Genomic DNA, 19,397 nt, shown 5'->3' with positions numbered 1-19,397 from the left:
TTGTCTCTTTTTTTTCTTCTTTGTTGATTTGGTTTATTTGTTAAATTCCCCATATGAGTGAAGTTGTATGGTACTTTATTTCTCTTTCTCTGACTTATTTCACTTAGCATTATACTCTGTGACTCCATCCATATTGTTGCAAATGGCAAGATTTCATTCTTTTTATGGCTGGGTAATAGTCCCTTCTTTATATACACCATTTTTATCCATTCCTGTCTTGATGGACACTTGGGCTGTTTCCTAGTTTGGCTATTATAAATAATGCTGCAATAAACATGGGAGTGCATTTATCATTTCAAATTAGTGTTTTTGTATTCTTTGGGTGTATACCCGCTCGTGGAATCACTGCATCGTGTGGTAGTGCTGTTTGTGATTCTTTGAGGAACCACTGTCCTCTTTCCCACAGGGCCCGTGCCGGCAGGGTCCTTTCTCTCCACATCCTCACCAGAACTTATAGTTTTTTGTGACACTGATTCTAGCCATTCTGATAGGTGTGAGGTGATATCTCATTGGGTTTTGATTTGCATTTCCCTAATGATTAGTTGATGTTGAGTATCTTTTCTTGTGCATGTTGACCTTCTATATGTCTCCTCTGGGGGAAATGTCTCTTCATGTCTTTTGCCCATTTTTAAATTGGATTCTTTGTTTTTCCAGTGTTGAGTTGTGTAAGTTCTTTGTATGTTTTGGATACTGACTCCTTATCGGATCTGTCATTGGCAAATGTCTCCTCCCATTCCACGGCCTACTTTTAGTTCTGCTGACTGTTTCCTTTGCTGGGCAGAAGCTTTTGATTTTCATGGAGCCCCAGTACTTTATTTTTGCTTGGATTTCTCTTGCCTCAAAAGACAAATCTAGAAAAATGTTGCTGTGGCCAATGTCAGAGAAACTACTGCCTGTGCTCTCTTTTAGGATTTTTATGGTTTCAGGTGTCACATTTAGGTTCTTAATCTACTTTCAGTTTATTTTTGTGTATGGCATAAGAAAGTGGTCCAGTTTCATTTTTTGCATATAGCTGTCCAGTTTTCCCAGTACCTTTGTTGAAGAGACTGTCATTTTCCCATTGTGTATTCTTGCCTCACAATCCTTTGTTAAAGGTTAATTGGCCATATAGTTGTGGGTTTATTCTTAGGCTCTCATTCTATTCTGTTCCATTGATTTATGTGCCTGTACCATACTGTTTTGATTATCACAGCTTTGTAGTGTGTCTTGAAATCTGGGATTGTGATCACCTCCAGTTGTGTTCTATTTCAAGATTGCTTTGGCTATTCAGGGTCTTTCGAAGTTCCATACAAATTTTAGGTTTATTTATTTCCAATTCTGGGGAAAATGCTATCAGTTATTTTGATAGAGATTACTTAAATCTGTAGATTGCTTTGGGTGGCATGGACATTTTAACAGTTTTTGTTCTTCTAATTCAGGAACATTAAATATTTTCCCATTTGTTTGTGTCTTCAGTTTCTTTCAGCAGTGTTTTGTAGTTTTCAGAGTATAGGTCTTTCACCTCCTTGGTTAAGTTTATTCCTAGGTATTATAACTGGCCTGTGATGCCCTTTTTTTTTTTTTTTTTTTTTTTTTTGTAGTGCCTTTATCTGATTTGCTATCAGAGTAATGTTGGCCTAATAAAATGAATTTAGTAGCATTTCTTCTTCTATTTTTTTGGAATAGTTTGAAAAGAATAGGTATTAACTCTTCATTAAATGTTTGATAAAATTCACCTGTGAAGCCATCTGGACTTTGTTGGAAGTTTTTCGGTCACTGCTTCAAATTCATCACTGGTGATTAGCCTGTTCAGATTTTCCATTTCTTCCAGATTTAGTTTGGGAAGGTTATATGCTTCTGGGAATTTATCAGTTTCTTCTACGTTGTCTAATTTGTGGGCACAGACTTTTTTATATTATTCTCTTGTAAACCTGTGTATTTCTGTGGTGTCAGTTGTTAGGTCTCCTTTTTCATTTCTGATTTTGTTAATTTGAGTCTGCCTATAGGTTTATCAGTTTTGTTCATCTTTTCAAAAAACAAGGCCCTGGTTTCATTGATCTGCTTTACTGTGTTTTTATTTTTTCAGTTTCTATTTTTATTTCTGCTTTGTTTATTATTTCCTTCTTGCTACTGATTTTGGGTTTTGTTTGTTCTTTTCTACCTCCTTTAGGTGTAAAATTAGATTATTTGAGACTTTTCTTGCTACTTGAGGTATGCCTGTATTGCAGGCATACTTCCCTTTTAGGCCCACTTTTGCTGTATCTTGAAGATTTTGGATTCTTGTGCCTTCCTTTTCATTTGTCTGCATGAATATTTTTATTTCCTCTTTGATTTCTTGGTTGACTCATTCATTCTTTAGTAGCATGTTAATTAACCTCCATCTATTCGTGTTCTTGATTTTTTTCCTGTGTTTGATTTCCTAGTTCCATAGTATTGTGGTCAGAAAAGATAAATGGTATATGACATCAGTCTTTTTGAATTTGTTGAGACTTATCTTGTGGCCTAATATGGTCAATTCTGAGAATATTTTATATGGACTTGAAAAAAATGTGTATTCTATTGTTTTAGGATGGAATGTTCTGAATATATATGTTAAATCCATCTGGTCCAGTGTGTTAGTCAAAGCCACCGTTTTTCTTGGTTTTCTGTTTAGATGATCTGTTAACATAAACAGGTTGTTAAAGGCCCCTGTTGTTAATATTATCATTGATTACTTCCTTTATGTCTGTCATTAGCTGCTTTATGTATTTGAGTGCTTCCACATTGGGTGCCTGTATATTTATAATTGTTATCTCTTCTTGTTGGATTGTCCCCTTTAATTTTGTAGTATCCTTAGTTGTCTCTTGTTACATCTTGTAAGTTTTAAAGTCTGTTTTGTCCAATATAAATATTGCTACCCCAGCTCCGGTTTTACTTTCGTTTCATTGATAAATGCTTTTCTACCCCTTCAGTTTCATTGTGCATGTGTCTTTCGGTCTGAAATGAGTCTTGTAGGCAGCACATCGATGAATCTTTTTTTATCCATTCTGTCACCGTGTCTTTGGATTGGAGAGTTGAATCCATTTGCAGTCAAAGTAAATATTGAGGGGCGCCTGGGTGGCTCAGTCGGTTTAGCATCCGGCTTCGGCTCAGGTCATGATCTCACGGTTCATGGGTTCGAGTCCCGCGTCGGGCTCGGTGCTGACAGCTGGCTCAGAGCCTGGAGCCTGCTTCAGATTCTGTATCTCCCTCTCTCTCTCTGACCCTCCCCTGCTCACACTGTCTCTCTCTGCCTCTCCAAAATAAATTTAAAAACATTGAAAGAAAAAAACAAAGAAAATATTGATAGGTATGTACTTATTGTCATTTTGTTACTTGTTTTACGACTGTTTTGTGGTTCTCTGTTCCTTCTCTTGCTCTTTTCTCTCCCAGTTTGCTGGCTTTCTGTAGTGTGATACACTTGGATTTCTTTTTCTTTATTTCACTCATATCTGTTACCAGTTTTTGAAAGGTGGTTATCCTTAGGTTTATATATGACGTCTCATGCTTATAGCCGTCCGTTAAGTTGATAGTTACTTAAGGTTAAACCCATTCTAAAAGCACTAAATTGTTACTTTTCTCCTCCCTCCCTTCCTCGTTTTTAGGTGGATGGTGTGATACTTTACATCCTTTTACTTTGTGACTCCCTCAACTGATTTTTATAAATATACTTAGTTTTACTGCGTTTGTATTTCTTCCTTTTCTTACCCCTTGCTTCTGGTCTTTCCTTTTCACTCAGAGTCTGTCTCTGTTGGCATTTCTTGCAGGGCTGTTAGGGGTGAAGAATTCCTTTAACTTCTCTTTGTCTGGGAAACTCTTAATCTCTCTATTCTGAATAATATCCTTGCTGGGTAGAGTATTGTTGGTTGCAGGGTTTTTTTCTTTCCAAACTTTGAATATATTATGCCACTCCCTTCTGGCCTGTAGAGTTTCTGCTGAAAAATCAGCTGAGAACCTAATGGGGCTTCCCTTGTATGTACATGTTTTCTTTTCTCTTGTTTTTTTGTTTTTGTTTTTGTTGGTTTTTTTTTTTTTAATTTTCTAATACCACATTTTGCCATTTTAATTACTATATGTCTTGGTGTGGACCTCCTTTGGTTGATTTTGTGGGGGCCTCTCTGTACCTCCTGGATCCGGGTATCTGTGTCCTTTCCTAGATTTGGGAAGTTTTCAGCTGTTACTTCAAGTAGGTTTTCTGTCCCTTTTTCTGGGATCTTAGTAATGCAAGCATTGTGACAGTGATGACGCTGATTCCCTTAATCTGTTTTTATTTTTTCTTGCTTTTTTTCTCTCTCCTTTTCAGCCTGTTGCCTTTCCATTCCTGTGTCCTCTGGGTTGGTGATCCCTTCTTCTGCTTCCTCTAGTCTATTTATTCCCTCTAGTGTATTTTTAATTTTAGTTATTAGTCCTTCCTCTCTGACTGGTTCTGTTTTATGTTTTCTGTCTCTTTGTGGCGGGTCTCACTGGAATCCTCCACTCTTTTCTCAAGTCCAGTGAGTATCTTTATGACCATTACTTGAAATTCTCTATCAAGCCTATTACTAGGTCTCTTGCTATTTTGTCCTGTTCTTTCATTCAGGGCATACTCCCCTGTCTCCTTATTTTGTCTAACTCCCTATGCCTGTTTCTTGGTGTTAGGAAAGTCTGCTGTGTCTGCTGCTCCTGAAGGCAGTGCAGTGCCCCCTGGCCCCCAGGACCCGGCACTTCCGGGGTGGCCTGTGTTGTGTTGTGTGCACCCTGCTGCCGAGGCTGAGCCTGAGCCCGTTTTTCCTCCACCCCAGTTGTGCACAGTGGCTCCCTTTGTGTGTGTGCTGCCTGTGTTGGCAGGCCAGCGCGGGGCTGCCTTTGGCTTGATCTGAGTCCGAGCAGGTGTCTGCCGTGATGCGGTAGCACCAACCTGCAGTGGTGCCTTCCCCGTGCTGTGTCCTGCCTGAGACGCTTTCACTGGGGCGGGCCCGCTCTCAGGTCAGACCAGAGTCTTCCCCAGAGCCTGCTGGGGCTGCAAGAGGACACGGTGGAGCATGTGGTGTTAGGAAGGTTCTGGCTAGTCTGTTTTGGGCGAGGATGGGGGCATGGTCCCGGAGCTGAGGCCTGGCCGAGGGGGTGTGTCTGCAGAAGTGCTCGGAGGTGGGGTGCGCTGTTAGCAAGTCAGGTGGACAGTTTGGTGTAGGCACTGTTCCCACAGCGCCCATGTGTCTTGGCCAGGGGACAGGGGAGGGAAGGGACGCCCACCTGCTTCTTGGCTCCCGTAGAAGTCTCCCAAAGCTCCCTGCCTCTCCATCCAGGCTGTGAGACTAGTACACACACCCTGGGGGCTTTGCAGACTGCTGCTGCTGCGCCCGTGTCTCCACAGGCCTGTGTGCACACTGTCTCCGCAGGGGCTCGGGTTTCCGTCACCCTCCAGCTTCCCAGAGCCAAGCAGGCTGACTTTTTTAAAGTTCCAGGTGTCAAGCCCCACTGACTGCAAGAACTGAGATGGTGCCCCGCTGATTTTCAAACCGCATGTTACAGGGATCGTCTTCCCCCTGCAGACACCCTGTGTGGGGGCTGGTTCTCTCCCTTCTCCACACCCGCTGCGAGTCCCGCCCTGCTTCCGGCAGCCCTGGGGTCCTTTCGGCTCCCAGCCCGCATCTTCACCCCCTTCATTACGGCTTCTTCTCTGTATCTAGTAGGTTAGACTTTCTCTGTCATGCTCTGGGCTACTCACCCTGATGTGGGTGTTTTCTAGGTGCATCCATGGGAGGAGGGGGCCTTAGGGCTCCCTTCTGCCATCCTCCTCGAGGTCAGTGCTGCTTTATTTTATTTTTTAATTTTCTTTAATGTATTACTTGAGAGAGAGAGAGAGAGAGAGAGAGAGAGAGAGATGGAACATGAGCCACGGAGGGGCAGAGCGAGAGAGGGAGACAGAATCCAAAGCAGGCTCCTGGCTCTGAGCTGTCAGCACAGAGCCTGATGTGGGGCTCGAACCCACAGACTATGAAATCATGACCTGAGCCACAGTTGGATGCTTAACCAACTGAGCTGCCCAGGCGCCCCAGTTTTGCTTTATTTTTAAAGCAAATGGTATCACATAATTAAATATTCTAGAGAGTGGAGTCCATATAATAGTCTAATCCTGTCTTCTAATTTGTTGTTGTTGTTGTTGTTGTTGGGTTCTGGATTGGTTTGGGCTGTTTTGGTATTAGAGCAGGCGGGGCTCACTGAGGTGCTGATTCTGTGTCAGGCTCTGATCAGATGCTGGAGACCCAAAGATGAAGGACAGGCTCCGCCCGTCAGCCGCTTCCTGCACGCACAGCAGAGAGACAGGGTTACAAGACGTTTGAGGAAGACTGCGTTAAAAGTTTTTTTTTCATGTTTGTTTATTTTTGAGAGAGAAAGAGTATGTGTGTGTGTGAGCAGGGGAGGGTCAGAGAGAGAGGGACAGAGTCCGGAGCAGGTTCCAGGCCCTGAGCTAGCTGTCAGCACAGAGCCCGATGCGGGGCTCGAACCCACGAACCATGAGATCATGACCTGAGCGGAAGCCGGACGCTTAGCTGACTGAGCCACCCGGCCCTCCCGACAAAGACTGTGTTCAGCCCTGAGAGGTTTCTGTGGTAATGAGATCACTGTATGTCCTTGGCCTCCGTGTCACCTGAGTGTCTCATTCCCCACGTTCCGACAGTAAGAAGGACACGGCGACCCGCCGGCGCGAGCTCCTGGAGTCGGTGTCCCCGGCCCTGCTGGGATACCTGCAGGACCACGCCCGCGAGCTGGTGCTGGACAAGTCTGCGTGCGTGCTGGTGTCCGGCATCCTGGGAGCTGCCGTCGGAGACGTCCAGCCCGCCATGCACGCCGTCGCCGGCTTGGCGGCGGCGGAGCTGCACCCAGGCGGCCAGGATGGAGAGGTAAGGTGTCAGGGGACAGGTGCCACACAGACCCCGGGCACCGCGAGCACGGCCGAGAAGACAGCTCTCGTGCCGACCGCCTGGCCTCAGCCCGACCCCGCAGCGCTTCCCATCTGTGGAATAGAGTCCCTGTGACCCGCAGAGCCAGACAGCTTCTTAGAGGCGGCTTTGCCGTCCGTGACCGGCACAGGCTGCCTTCCTAGCGTCTCCTGTGCTCTCAGTCTGGTTTGAATTTCTGTGCATTTCTGCACCTCTCTGCATTCGTGCCGCCTCTTCCCTCAGCCCGGTGCCACCTGCGTCCGCATTCTGCTGTGCTGGCCCTCTGGAAAGCCTCACTCACCTATAAGTTCCCAGAGTCCCTGTCCTTGCAGTCTTCCCGGACTCTGCTCCTCCTGCTGGCTCCTGCCCGCCTCCCACCTTAGGTTGCTGCGTCCGCGCCACGATCTGTGCTGGGCAGCGGTCAGCCCTGGCCCCGCACACCACAGCCTGCCGTTATACCGAACACAGCGTTAGCCGAATACGTACCCAGATGATTCCGTACTACAGGACGGAGATACGTGCTGGGAGGGACACGTACGGGTTCTCTGGGGCCGCGGAGGCAGCCTGTCCCTGGGAAGGCTTCCCCGAGGCAGCGAGACTTACCCGGGGCCAGAGGAGTGTAGCCCCGCGAAGCGTGGAGGTGACGAGCGCGGGCGGGCCGCGTGGGGAGGAGGGGAGGGCCTCGGCTTGTCGGGGACAGAGGCTCAGGGGCCGTGAGCCGGCTCGGGCAGGGGAGGCAGAAGTCGGGCTGCATGGGGCCCTCGTGTTGGGGAGCCTGCTGCTTCCTGCCGTGGGCCCTGGGCCCGGACGTAAGGCCCAGAGGATGTAGGCCCGGGGCGTTTCCTCTGGGCAGGGTCGAGCCCGCTGTCCCCTGCGCTTGATGAGGAGAGATCCTGGGTCCTGCGGGACAGGCTGGTATTTAAGCACCCTCAGCACCCACTCTCTGGGGTGCTGCTGGCGCGCTCGGTCCCCTCAGAACGGCGCAGTGCGGCCTGAGCGGCGGTTGGCCGGGTCTCAGCATCGTGCTGGTGCCGCGCAGGCTGGAACTCACGAGGCGTCCCAGTGGCTCTGCCTGCGTATCCACCTTCCCCTCCGTTGGGGATCAGGCTGCCTCTCTGGTCCCGCCCAGTGTTCATGGTCACTCTCCATGGTGACCCACTTTCAGCTCGGCTCAGTGTGTGTGGTGACAGAGACTGGACTGCAGGCCAGGGCGTGGCTGAGGCCCGCCGATTAAGTCCCTGCCTTCCCGCCCCCTTACAGCTCCACGTCGCAGAGCATCCTGCCGGACACCTCGTTCTGAAGTGGCTAATAGAACAAGATAAGAAGATGAAGGAAAGTGGAAGAGAAGGTAGGCTGTGAAACTTGACCTTCTCTCGTATCTCCTGTGGAATTCCAGTAATTCCTGGCATGCCATTTATGTTCAAGTGCAGTTTGCCGAGTGTTTGTACATGATGTCCACAAACAAGAGATAATTCAGGGGTTGCAGACCACGCTCTAGTAAATGTTGGAAATTTATGTCCCAGAATCCTTTCATTTCCTTTCCCTTTCCTGCCCTCCCTCCCTGGCCGCTTCAGACTTTGAACCTGGCCTCGGCCAGTGCCCTAAAATGCCATTCTGTTCCTTGAGGGGCTGAGGCCGGGAAGGGGGGAAGATTTGTGAGTCACTCTACCCCACATGAAAAGCATATTTATCCCTAGTTTGGAAGAAAGGATAAGCAGAAGAAAACCACCCTCATCAGATTTTTGAGCCGATGCCGGTTTGGCATTGAAAATTCACATGAGCACAGAGCAAGCGCGTGCGCGGCCGTTGTCCTGCGGAGAGCCAGCTTTCCGGGGAGGCCAGTGTCTTTTATGTCACTCAAGACTTGAGTCCATTCCTGTCTCGGGCCTGTCTTGGACCAGACCTGGTACTGCGTTCGAGGTCCATCCAGTATCGTGGCCATGACAGCGCTTGCCGCCGACGGAGAACAGCTCTACTTCCTGTCGTCATGTCTGGACGGAGTGACAGACCGAGGTGTCGGTCCTGAGGCAGGTTGCAGCTCTGACGGCTGCCAGGCGGCCAGGCAGGACTCAGGCTGTCACCTCGCACTCTCCCTTCAAGATCACAGACTCGGGGCTGCTTTTCACCGCAAACTTCCGGCAAGGAGACAGCTGGCTTGTAACACATTTTGAAGAAAAAGTAACATTGAGTCATCTTTTTCATTATTAAGCATTCGGTGCGCTGTTGAAGCCGAGTGTACGTCAGGAAGATTGTTTGGCTTTCTTTTAAAACCCGAGGAATTTTCAGGTGACTTTTGTCCCTAATTCGGTGACACCGACAGCCTGCCTGTGTGGACCTGACGTGTCCCTCACGTCCATGGATCTCTGAACGAGGTGGCTGGCTGGCTGGCCCCCTGCTGCCGTGTAACAGGCCGCCCCCAAACTTGGTAGTCCTCAGACAACATCCGATCGGGTTTGGGTTTGTCCTCGCTGTCACCTGGGGCGGCTCGGCTGTCGATCCTCTTAGACGATGGCGGCGGCCAAGTGCCGCGGCCGCCGAGCCTCCCCGCCGGGCTGCTCGGGCTTCCTCACGGCATGGCGGTTGGGCTGTAAGAGAGGAAAGCAGGTGCGTGGTGCCTTTATGCTTCAGCCTCAGAAGTTACGTCACATCGTCCTCTCCATTCTCTCTTGGCGAAGTCAGTCTCAGAGGCCCACCAGAGTTCACGGGAAGACACTGACCCCACCTCCGGATGGGGGTGGAGGTGGGCGTGGGGAGCATTCTAGAAGAGCGCACAGGTCAGGGACACTGTCGTGGTCGGTCACCTTGGAGAGTACCATCTGCCTCACTGGTCGATGGCTGTCCTTCGACGTGTGACACGAAGAGCCAAATAACCCTAGGCCTCTTGGCTTTTAAAGGGTCCTCACATTCGAGTACCTCCCGAGGGAATTACACTTGCGACTGCCCAAGATACTTACCTTCAAGATAGGTTTGCCCATACTTGCATCTGTACCAAATCCTAGCTTCCAGAATTTGTACTTAGTTCAATACGCTTAGATGGCATGTGGAATAAGATGATGTACCAGGAACTTCAGAATCTGATAACGACGAACAGAATCCTATCAAGATAAATAATACTTCTGATGGGCGAATGGCTAGCTTTGCAGACAGACCCCCACCCCCACCCCCGGCGTTAGCCGCAGTAGTCACCGGACCACTAGTGCATCCACGGCGCCTCCTGAGTGAGCACTTTTCACCAGGGAGAACCTGATCTCACCAAGCATGAGGAGCTGCTCTCAAACATTGACTTCCTGGATACCTTTCGGGTCTGGGTTAAGCCATTAAATAGCACAGAGAGATGTAGGCATGACCAAGTGGGCATTTTAGAAGAATTCATTGTTTGTCTTGAGTAATTGCTTCCAAATATAGTCTAAGACCTGGACCAAAGTTGAAAAAAGTGGCTGTATTAGAAACACATTAAATAGGGGCCCCTGGGTGGCTCAGTTGGTGAAGTGTCTGACTTAGGCTCAGGTCATGATCTTGCAGCTCAGGAGTTTGAGCCCAGAGTCAGGCTCTATGCTGACAGCTTGGAGCCTAGAGCCTGCTTCGGATTCTGTCTCCCTCTATCTCTTCCCCCACCCTGCCCCCCCACTCTGTCTCAAAAATAAGTGAAACATATTTTAAAAAGGAGAATTTTAGGACATTACGGTGGCTTTTCAAAATAAAAATGAGGGATTCCTGGGTGGCTCAGTCAGTTGTGTATCCAACTTCAGCTCAGGTCATGATCTCACAGTTCATGGGTTTTGAGCCCCACATCGGGCTCTGTGCTGACAGCTCAGAGCCTGGAGCCTGCTTCTGATTCTCTCTCCCTCTCTCTCTGCCCCTCCCCAACTCGTACTCGAGTTCTCTGTCTCCCCCCATCCCTCTCCCCTCCTTCCCCCCGACTTTCTCTCAAAAATAAACATAAAAAAAAATTTTTAAACACACATTAAATAAATCAGAGCTGGAATTTTTAGTGTTAAGGGAGATGGAGTCAGAACTCTATTCACTTTTATTAGAAGATTTGCAGGTTTAAGGGCAGTAGAGAAGGAGATTGGGAGCTGAAATCTTGGTATGATGTTCACTAAGTTTCCGTATATTTTCAATTTTCAGGTTGTTTTGCAAAAACCCTTGTGGAGCATGTTGGTATGAAGAACCTGAGGTCCTGGGCTGGCGTGAACCGAGGGGCCATCGTGCTTTCTAGGTATGTCGCTTTCTGCCCCTCGGGCTCCGCCTCCTGACGCCCCTTCCACAGCCTTCCTCCGATCTGTCCTGTGTGTCTGCTAGCCGGCCATCGCTCCCCTCACTCGGTGGAGACAGGCACGTCAAACAGAGGCCAAACCTAACACTTCCCATGGGTTCTTAAGGTTTATTTGATGGTTTTGACCAAAACGTAATTGGATTCTCTCTCTTGCTCCCTCACTCTTCTCTCAGGAAATCCCTTTACATTGGATTAATTGGTAGAGATCCCTTTCGTGACCTCCTTTGTTCCCCCGATTATGGAGGGACACCTTATAATTATAAATTATATATACAATTTATATATATATAAATCATAAATAATTATAATCATGTAATTTTTTTAATGTTTATATATTTTTGAGAGACAGAGAGACAGCGTGAGCAGGGGAGGGTCAGAGGAAGGAGACACAGAATCTGAGGCAGGCTCCAGGCTCTGAGCCATCAGCACAGAGCCCAACAGGGGGCTTGAACCCCCGAACCACGAGATCATGACCCAAGCTGAAGTTGGCCGCTTAACCAACTGAGCCACCCAGGCGCCCCTAAATCATGTAATTCCTAAGACTTGCCAAGTGTATGTTTTCTGGAACGTTATTATGGCCGTTATTAATTACATATCTCAAAAAAACGAAAAAGATCTATAGCAACTGGCTCACCTATTGGCATTTCGCATTTGTTGGGCTTCAACTATATGATCCGAAGGAATGAGCTCTTAGTCTGGCTAATGCCACATCTCCTCACCCGGTCATTTCCTGCAAGGCTGTGACATCCCCTTACACCATCCTGAGAGGCAGGTGCACAGGAGACCGTGTCACTTTTTGTTGTTTTGGTTTTTTTCCTCTTCTTCAACTTTTGTTTTCTTTTTCTTCTTCTTCTTATTTTGCCTTTTGATCCCCTTTTTCCATATCCACCCCCTGCCCCCTCCCCCATACACCCTTCCTGCTCTGGCAGCCACTGATCTGCTCTCTGTGTTTATGAGCCTGGTTTGGTTTGGTGTTTGTTTTTGTTTTAAATTAGATTCCACATATAAATAAGAGGTTATACACTGCTTGTATCATTTGATTGTTTCACCACATTTATGGTTTTGACCAAAATTGTAATTGCATTGTTTTTAATGAGTGAGTCTTCTCCCTATGAAAACTGACAAAGTTTCTTTTTAAAATCACGACTGACTTCACATGTAGTTTTTCTTTCATTATTTTCAAGTACTCTTAAAGGGATTCTGGGAGTATTTGCCACTGAAGTCTGCAATGCTAATTGTTTATTTCTAATTAAAACGGCAGAATACTGATGATTTGTGAATTGAGGCATGTGCTCAACTTGTCTATTTTTCTCCAGACAATTACTTTGAATTTATAATTCACAGGTCATTGAAACTTACATAAATTTTGTTCCTGGATGTGAAGCCCTTCTATTAACAGCATTCATTTAAGATAGATGTGGTGGTTGCTGGGAAGCAATCACTGCCGATTTTTTCCTCTGCTGTGTTACAGAGGTTTGGAAGAGGGGATGCCAATCTTAGTTTGAATGTCCTACAGTATCTCACATGCAGCACGCAGTGCACCTTTATCTGTATTTTTTGTAAAAGAACTCTTTATTGGGTCTGCACGTTGATGTGGGCACACATACACCCCTAAACACGGTCCGTACAGACTTACGTTAAGTCAGGTGGATCAGGATCTCCAAATGTCTGGGTGGTGCCGATCGTTCGTTCATTTCTCATAAAACTCAGTTAATTTTCTGGTCGCAGTTGAACAGCCAGAATCCATTAGCTGAAACCTGAACTTTTTTAATATGTTTCTTTATCAAACGTTTGGCGTGTTAACACCTACTGACATATTCTTTCATTAACACTCAATTAACTAAAAATTTCCACCCTGCCTTGAAATTAATTTGTAAAGAGTTCTCATCCATCAAAGCTCCACTTGGGCGGACTTCAGACATTAGAGGGAAGAATACTAGCACGTAAAACATTTGAGGTTCTGAAGGGAAGTTGAACTACAGGTAACCTAATAATTAACACAATAATAATCAGTTCGAGTGGTTTTAGCTCCCTGACATGTGCTTGCCTTGTTTGGTGAAATTCTCTGCTTGTGTATTTTACTTTAGAGCTGTGCGGTATTTCCCCCAAACACATACATCTTTTTTTACAATAAGGGGAAAAGCATCCTGGGTGAAAAAAGAGTATTTATTAGTCTTGTATGTTTCTGAAAAACGACTCAGGGAAGCAGAATTCTCTAGCATTTAGATCATCACGGGCTGTAGACGCACCGCCTGGGTTCCGATCCCAGGTCACTGTGGATCTAGTCTTGGGCGGATCACTCAGCTTCTCTGACCCTTCATTTTCTTGGTTGTACAGTTGGATTAGTAGTAATCATAGGTTGTCATGCAAACTGTATGAGATGGTGTACGTCAGATTCTTAGCCTTATGTCCAGCGCGTGTGCTCAGTAAGTACTTCTGTTACGGCCGTGCATCATGCGAGTGCGTGCTTAGCCAGAAACTACCCGGTGCGTCACACAGCGGTTACCAGGGCGCTTCACTGTGCGGCTTTGCAGGTGCAGGCTGTGCCGTGTCCCCTGCCGACAGCAAGGTGCTGCATGGTGCAGCTGACTCACCTTCCTTTATGGACCGCTGGACATGGTCAGGACTGGGGCCTTAGGGAAATGCCGAGGGATTTGTTTCTAGGATGTGCTTCTGAGGTCAGTATTACATGTGGTCATGAAGAAGAGGGGAGCAGGAAACTCACAGCCCTGGTATCCTGCGGGGGGCGGGGGGAGTGTGCTGCCCCGTCCCCGTGTAAGAGAACGGGGGCGCGGTGGGGCTCATTACCAGCCTCCAGGACTCCGTCCCCTTGTGGGGGTGGCACAGCTGACGTAGTGGCTCATGTTTATGCGGAGCACCTGCCCTGGCGCGGGGCCTCGGGTATGAGATCCCTGGAGCCCCGGGAAGTCTCTCGTTCACAGGTCAGGAAACAGGAAACAGTCTTAGAGATTTTAAAGCGCGCGCTCTTGGCTGCCGCGGTGACTGGGTGGCGAGGCAGACTCGGCCCCGGCCAGTGAGCTCCTCGCCTCCTCACGTGCGGTAGCTACAGAGCTTAGTCAGAAGGCTGTTAGCTGCTGTCCTTTCGGGTCCGCCACCTTTCCTCCGTGGGCCCCCTTTCCTGAGGGCTCACACGGTCACTCAGGGAGCACTCTCGGTCATGTGCTGTGCCCCGCGGTATCGTGGCATGGAGAAATAGAGCACACGGGTTCTGTTCTGGAGGCTCATCTGGGTAGGGAAGGGGGGACGGGGTACACTCACTAGACACATTTACAACCGGCTGTTAGTCCTGAGGTAATCTGTGAACATAGGAGCGGTTCTGTACAGAACGGAGTGCCGTGTGATCCGCCAGCAAGATTCTAAAACGTTTTCTATTTATGTGGTTTCAGAGCGTAGGCCCCCAGCCCCCATCATTCATCTGGTGAGGTTAAAAGAAGTATTTATCATTATCAGACTCGTCTCACCAATCAGTGAATTTTTTTCAACCGACTGTGGGTGGAGATAGTACTAGCAGACGATTAGAGGTTTTGTGAAATGTAGTTTGTTGGTTAATTATTGTCTTCTCTCCTCAGCCTTCTCCAGAGCTCTGACCAGGAAGTTGCAAACAAAGTCAAGGCTGGACTGAAAAGCCTGATTCCCACATTGGAGAAAAACAAAAATACCAGCAAAGGGATTGAAACACTGCTTGAGAAACTGGCTGCGTAGCGGCAACAGTTAAGAACAACGTGAAATCATTTTTCCTGTTCTCTTTTCCCGGAGTGGGACGGAAGGGCCAGGGTCCAGCGTCCTGGGAATCCGGGGGCCGTGTGGAAGTGTTTCTTCTTTGTATACGAGTCTATTTATAAAACAGTTTCTAAAAATGGTCTTTTTAAAAGATTTTTTAAATCCCAGCCAAGTCTTCTGTCTTATTGAGTGCTGAGCAAATCAGATGTGAGGCCGTATCACGAAAGGTTTAACCGTCCTGTGCAGCGACACCAACCAGATACATTCGAAGGAGAAGCCTGAGTTGATTCAAGGGAGAAGATGTCTTCTTGAGCAGTAGTCTGAGAGGGCTTCACAGAGGAGGTGGGACTTGAGGACCTTGAGGGAAGGCAGGGCAGAGGAAGTCTGTTGGGAAGTCTGAAGAAGAAAATGAATCGTTTTGCAGAAACTTGTGGAAGCCTTGGGGTGGGGAGGATGGCCTGAGGCGAGAGCAGCTGGCTTCCCTGCTGCTTTGGGGGTTGGGTCCGGGCTAGGTTTTCATGGGACCTGCACTCAGGTAGAGTCAGGCTCCTGAGGGCACAGGTGCTACAGGAATGAAGGGGTCACAGTGGGACCGTGTGAACGTCAGGGTCACTGGGAAAGTCTCCCTCTCTTGGGAGCCTGGCCTTCCCAGTAAGTAGCTCCTACTCATCAGACTGTCTTCCTTAGGACTTCGCTTGAGTAGTTGAAGACTTGGCAGAGTTCAAGTTAGAAGGATGGAGTTCCAAATGTGTTAGCAGTGCAGAAATTTAAGTTGGAGTGTAGGTAGGATGTTTGAATTTTACAACTGCGCTTGGCATTCAGCAACAATGCGGAAGGCTTGGCAGACTCCCCGCCTGTGACACGTGGGGACGGGGGCGTGGCCCAGAGCAGAGGAGCCCATCTGCCTGCAGCCCCCACCGCGTGGCTCAGGGCGGCGGGGGTTGAGGTGAGGAGGTGGGTACAGAGGGGCCAACAGCAGAGCTGGAGGAACACGTTGGGGACTTGTGTTTTCCGTGCAAAGGGCGTGTTCACCAAGAGGAGGAGAACACCCGCTACTTGTTTCGTGTACGAGACTAAACAGACCTCATTTTAAAACTAGAGTCCAGTGGGGCCACCGCAGCCAGTGTTCCTCTGCCCGCCCTCCGCATCCCTGCTTTGCCCTGCTGGGAAGGGAGCACTTCCCCTTCTTTTCAGCTCTGCTGTGTTCTTAAAAGCTGATGGGGGTTTCTGTTGTGGTTTTATCTGTTCCCTTCCCTCTCTTAGTTGGAGGCGTTGCGGATGGAGGCTGGTCCCCATCGTCTCTCCGTCTTTCTGTAGAAGTGCGTGGTCTTGAGAAGCCCGTGTTCAGGGCTCCCACGGTTAATCACTGAAGTCAGCCGTGGACCGTCCTTACGTTGCCTGTACCGGTTCATCTTTCCTGGTGTTATTCTCTGCTTCATTCATGTTCGTTTGCCTGTTTTTCTACATTCTTCTTAATTTTCCCGGACCTTTTCATCAGAATTGCTTCAACTTCTCTAGCAGGTACCATTTTCCTCCTTTCTTCAGCCTGGCAAGGCGCCCATGTTACTCAGGTGCCCACGCCTTTCCCTGTGGCTCCTGTTCCTGCGATCCCATGCATTGTTTTCTTGCTTACCCCCCTCTGGAATGGGGCATAAGCTCTAGTGACTTCTTATGAAAGAAAGCAGCTGAGAGAATGGCTTCATTACATACCCTTCCACCTGGGTGCCTAGTTTAGCTGGGTATAGAATTCTGGTTTGAAATTAATCTCCCCTCAGAATCTTAAGGGCATTGGTCAACATTTTTTTGATGTAGGGTTGCTATGGAAACCTTAACATCATCCTTGTCCCCAGTCTTTTTTTACGTGTGGCCTTCCGCGGGGGCACTGCTACTCCAGACGGTTACAGGACGGTTTTTAATCCCTAGGCGCCTTCTCTTGCAGGAAATTGTGCATTGGTATTTGAGGTGTGTCTGTTTTCCGTGCTTCCTGCTGGTCACGTGGAAATGTTATAGAAAATTTCAGTTCTTCCTTCTGAGAGTTGGATTTGTATCATTGTCTCTCTGTCTCTTTGTCCTATTTTCTTTATTCTTTGGAACTTAACTACCATTTTGAATGCAGGTTTGGTCCTCTCGATTTTTTTCTTTGGCTTTTTGTTTTGCTCTGAAATGAGAGACCTATTTCCTCTCCTCCTTCTTCCAGCCTTTTTCCACTGAAGGGTCCTTTTTTTATGCTTTGGATGAACTCCCTCTTACCTCTCGGGATGTTCTATTTTATGTTTATTTGGCTTTGTTTTGTTTTCCTTCGCTCTCTTTTCTATTATCTGCTCTTTGGTTTACTTTGGTTTCTTACCTGTATATTTAAGACCCTGAAAACGGATAAGAATTGGGCAGACCTAGCCTGTCCTCTGCTGTTGAGGGTTTATTGCACCGGTGTAGTGGCTGCTGTCTCACCGAAGTCCCCCGGATCTCGGGCCTTTCGTCTGGGCCCGTTGCTGCCTCCGGAGAGAAATCCGCCTGCCTGACGGTGTTCTGGTTGCTTAACACCCAGTGTGCAGATCTGAGGTAACCCAGAGGCTTACACTATGGACAGGGCCTCTCCCTCGTACTGTCTTGTCCCCAGGGCCCTGGCCGGTAGAACTGAACCAGTGCAAGTCCAGACAGTGAGCTGCCGGCCTTCCACCGGGTTTGGAGTGGTTGTGAGCCGGTTGAAGCCGTCCCCCCGTTTCCCATCCCAGGCCTCTCCCCGGCAAGGAGAGCCTCTCACTGCTGACGTGTTTCTACCATGGGGAGAACTGAGCCACCCAGGCGCCCCCATCTTTTCTTACTCAAATCTAAAACCACCACCACCACAGAGACCCGAGTCCCTAGCCTGGTCCCTGGCGACTTCTTAAGTCTTCAGTGAAGCTTCTCACGCAGGAGACCCAGCAGGCTATTTGGGCCCCACGACTTTCAGGCACAGTGACAATGGCTGCTCTGTTGTGCGTTCCGAAGTGTGCAAACACGCCTGCTGTGACATGTTTGTGCCCCAGAGAGCGCATTGCAGGACACGCTGCCGTGTCGGCTCCCTTCCCTGTACACGAATCATGTTTGGAATCTTTTACCAAAACATGTTACCCATTTTTAAGCGTGGGTTCATGCCGCTCCTGACTCTAAGTGGACAAAGCTGCAAACGTGGTAGTGAGGAATTTTGGTCGGTGCTCTTGTTCTGAGGGGAGTTCATTATTATATCTTGAGGGAAAATAATTAGCGCTTAGCTGTGCCCGTTGTGATGACCACTTGAATGGAGGCTGATGGGAACGCAGTAAGGTTATGAGAATCATCTGACTGTGCTCTTGAGGACTGTAATTAAGCATGATGAATAATTCAGATATTTTAAATGACTTCCAGATGTTTGAAAACAGACTTTCCTCTTAGAAGTCCTCCTGCATTCAGAGCTCATAATTTTATTGATAAACCTACCAGTAAAGACATGTGCTTCACTTGTTACATTCAGCCATTTGCAGTGGAAGAAAAACCATGTTTTTTTTTGAGAGCGTGAGAGAAAGAGAGAACACAAGCAGGGGAGGGGCAGAGAGAGGGAGATAGAGAATCCCAAGCAGGCTCCATGCTGTCAGCACAGAGCCCAATGCAGAGTTCCAACTCGCAAACCGGGAGATCATGACCTGAGCCAAAAATCCAGAGTCAGACTCTTAATGCACTGAGCCATCCAGACGCCCCGAGAAAGACCATGCTTGTTAAAGACGTGTGTGTGTGAGAGAGAGAGAGAGGGAGTGACAGCGAGAAAGCCACATGGGTTTAAAGGACAAGTCGGGGTTCATTTCTCTTGCCAAATCGACTTTTCTGCTCCATCTCTATTGCTTAATACGTAAGTCTAGTTCTAGATACAGAACTGCTGTGTCCACTTGTGTTAACCCGACCGACTTAGGCTTCCCCTCCCACCTTGCACAGTCACCCTCTTTGGGAGGGTGACCCACCGTGGCCTGCCTCCACCAGGTGTCACAAATCACACCACCTTTCCCTTGGCCATGGTGATTAGTTAGTGGGCGTTGATACCCTTCTGAACGAGCATCTGGTTAGAAGCTGGTGTGGGAGGGAAACCAGGACGCAGAGCATGTCGGGCCTCCTCGGGAAACGCTGTGGAAGTTTCTGTGCCCTCCGCTGGGTCTCAAGCTCCTTTGTCTGCCGCCCAGAGCTGCCTGCCCAGGTCTTACTCTATTTCATCAGTGCTGAAAACACACATCTTTTGGGGGCACCTGGGTGGCCCAGTCAGTTAAATGTCCAACTGCAGCTCAGGTCATGATCTCACGGTTGGTTCGTGGGTTCAAGCCCTGCATAGGGCTTTGTGTGGACAGCTTAAAACCATGGAGCCTGCTTCCGATTCTGCGTCTCCCTTTCTCTCTGGCCCTCCCCTGTTCACACTGTGTGTCTCTCTCACAAATAAGCATTAAAAAGTGCACATCTTT

General features: G+C 48.2%; 1 protein-coding gene across 3 annotated transcripts in view; it reads left to right on the top strand.

Annotated features, from left to right (window-relative positions):
• The window catches only part of PUM3 (pumilio RNA binding family member 3), a 45,269-nt gene extending 30,165 nt beyond the window's left edge, over positions 1 to 15,104 (top strand). For 2 of the 3 annotated variants that reach the window (XM_029919957.1, XM_029919956.1), the window contains exons 15-18: positions 6,659 to 6,881; positions 8,181 to 8,268; positions 11,049 to 11,139; positions 14,787 to 15,104. In XM_029919957.1, coding sequence (XP_029775817.1) covers positions 6,659 to 6,881; positions 8,181 to 8,268; positions 11,049 to 11,139; positions 14,787 to 14,919 — 535 coding nt within the window. In that variant the 3' untranslated portion in view covers positions 14,920 to 15,104. Of the gene's footprint in view, positions 1 to 6,658; positions 6,882 to 7,163; positions 7,561 to 8,180; positions 8,269 to 11,048; positions 11,140 to 14,786 lie in introns of those variants that run through there. The other variant, XR_003901824.1, reaches the window with a different exon arrangement.
• Positions 15,105 to 19,397: the final 4,293 nt, after the last annotated feature.

The sequence above is a fragment of the Suricata suricatta genome, chromosome 13 (assembly GCF_006229205.1).
Source record: "Suricata suricatta isolate VVHF042 chromosome 13, meerkat_22Aug2017_6uvM2_HiC, whole genome shotgun sequence".
Classification (NCBI taxonomy): domain Eukaryota; kingdom Metazoa; phylum Chordata; class Mammalia; order Carnivora; family Herpestidae; genus Suricata; species Suricata suricatta.
Note: the sequence above shows the minus strand (reverse complement) of the source record. Positions and strands in the feature narration are given on the sequence as shown.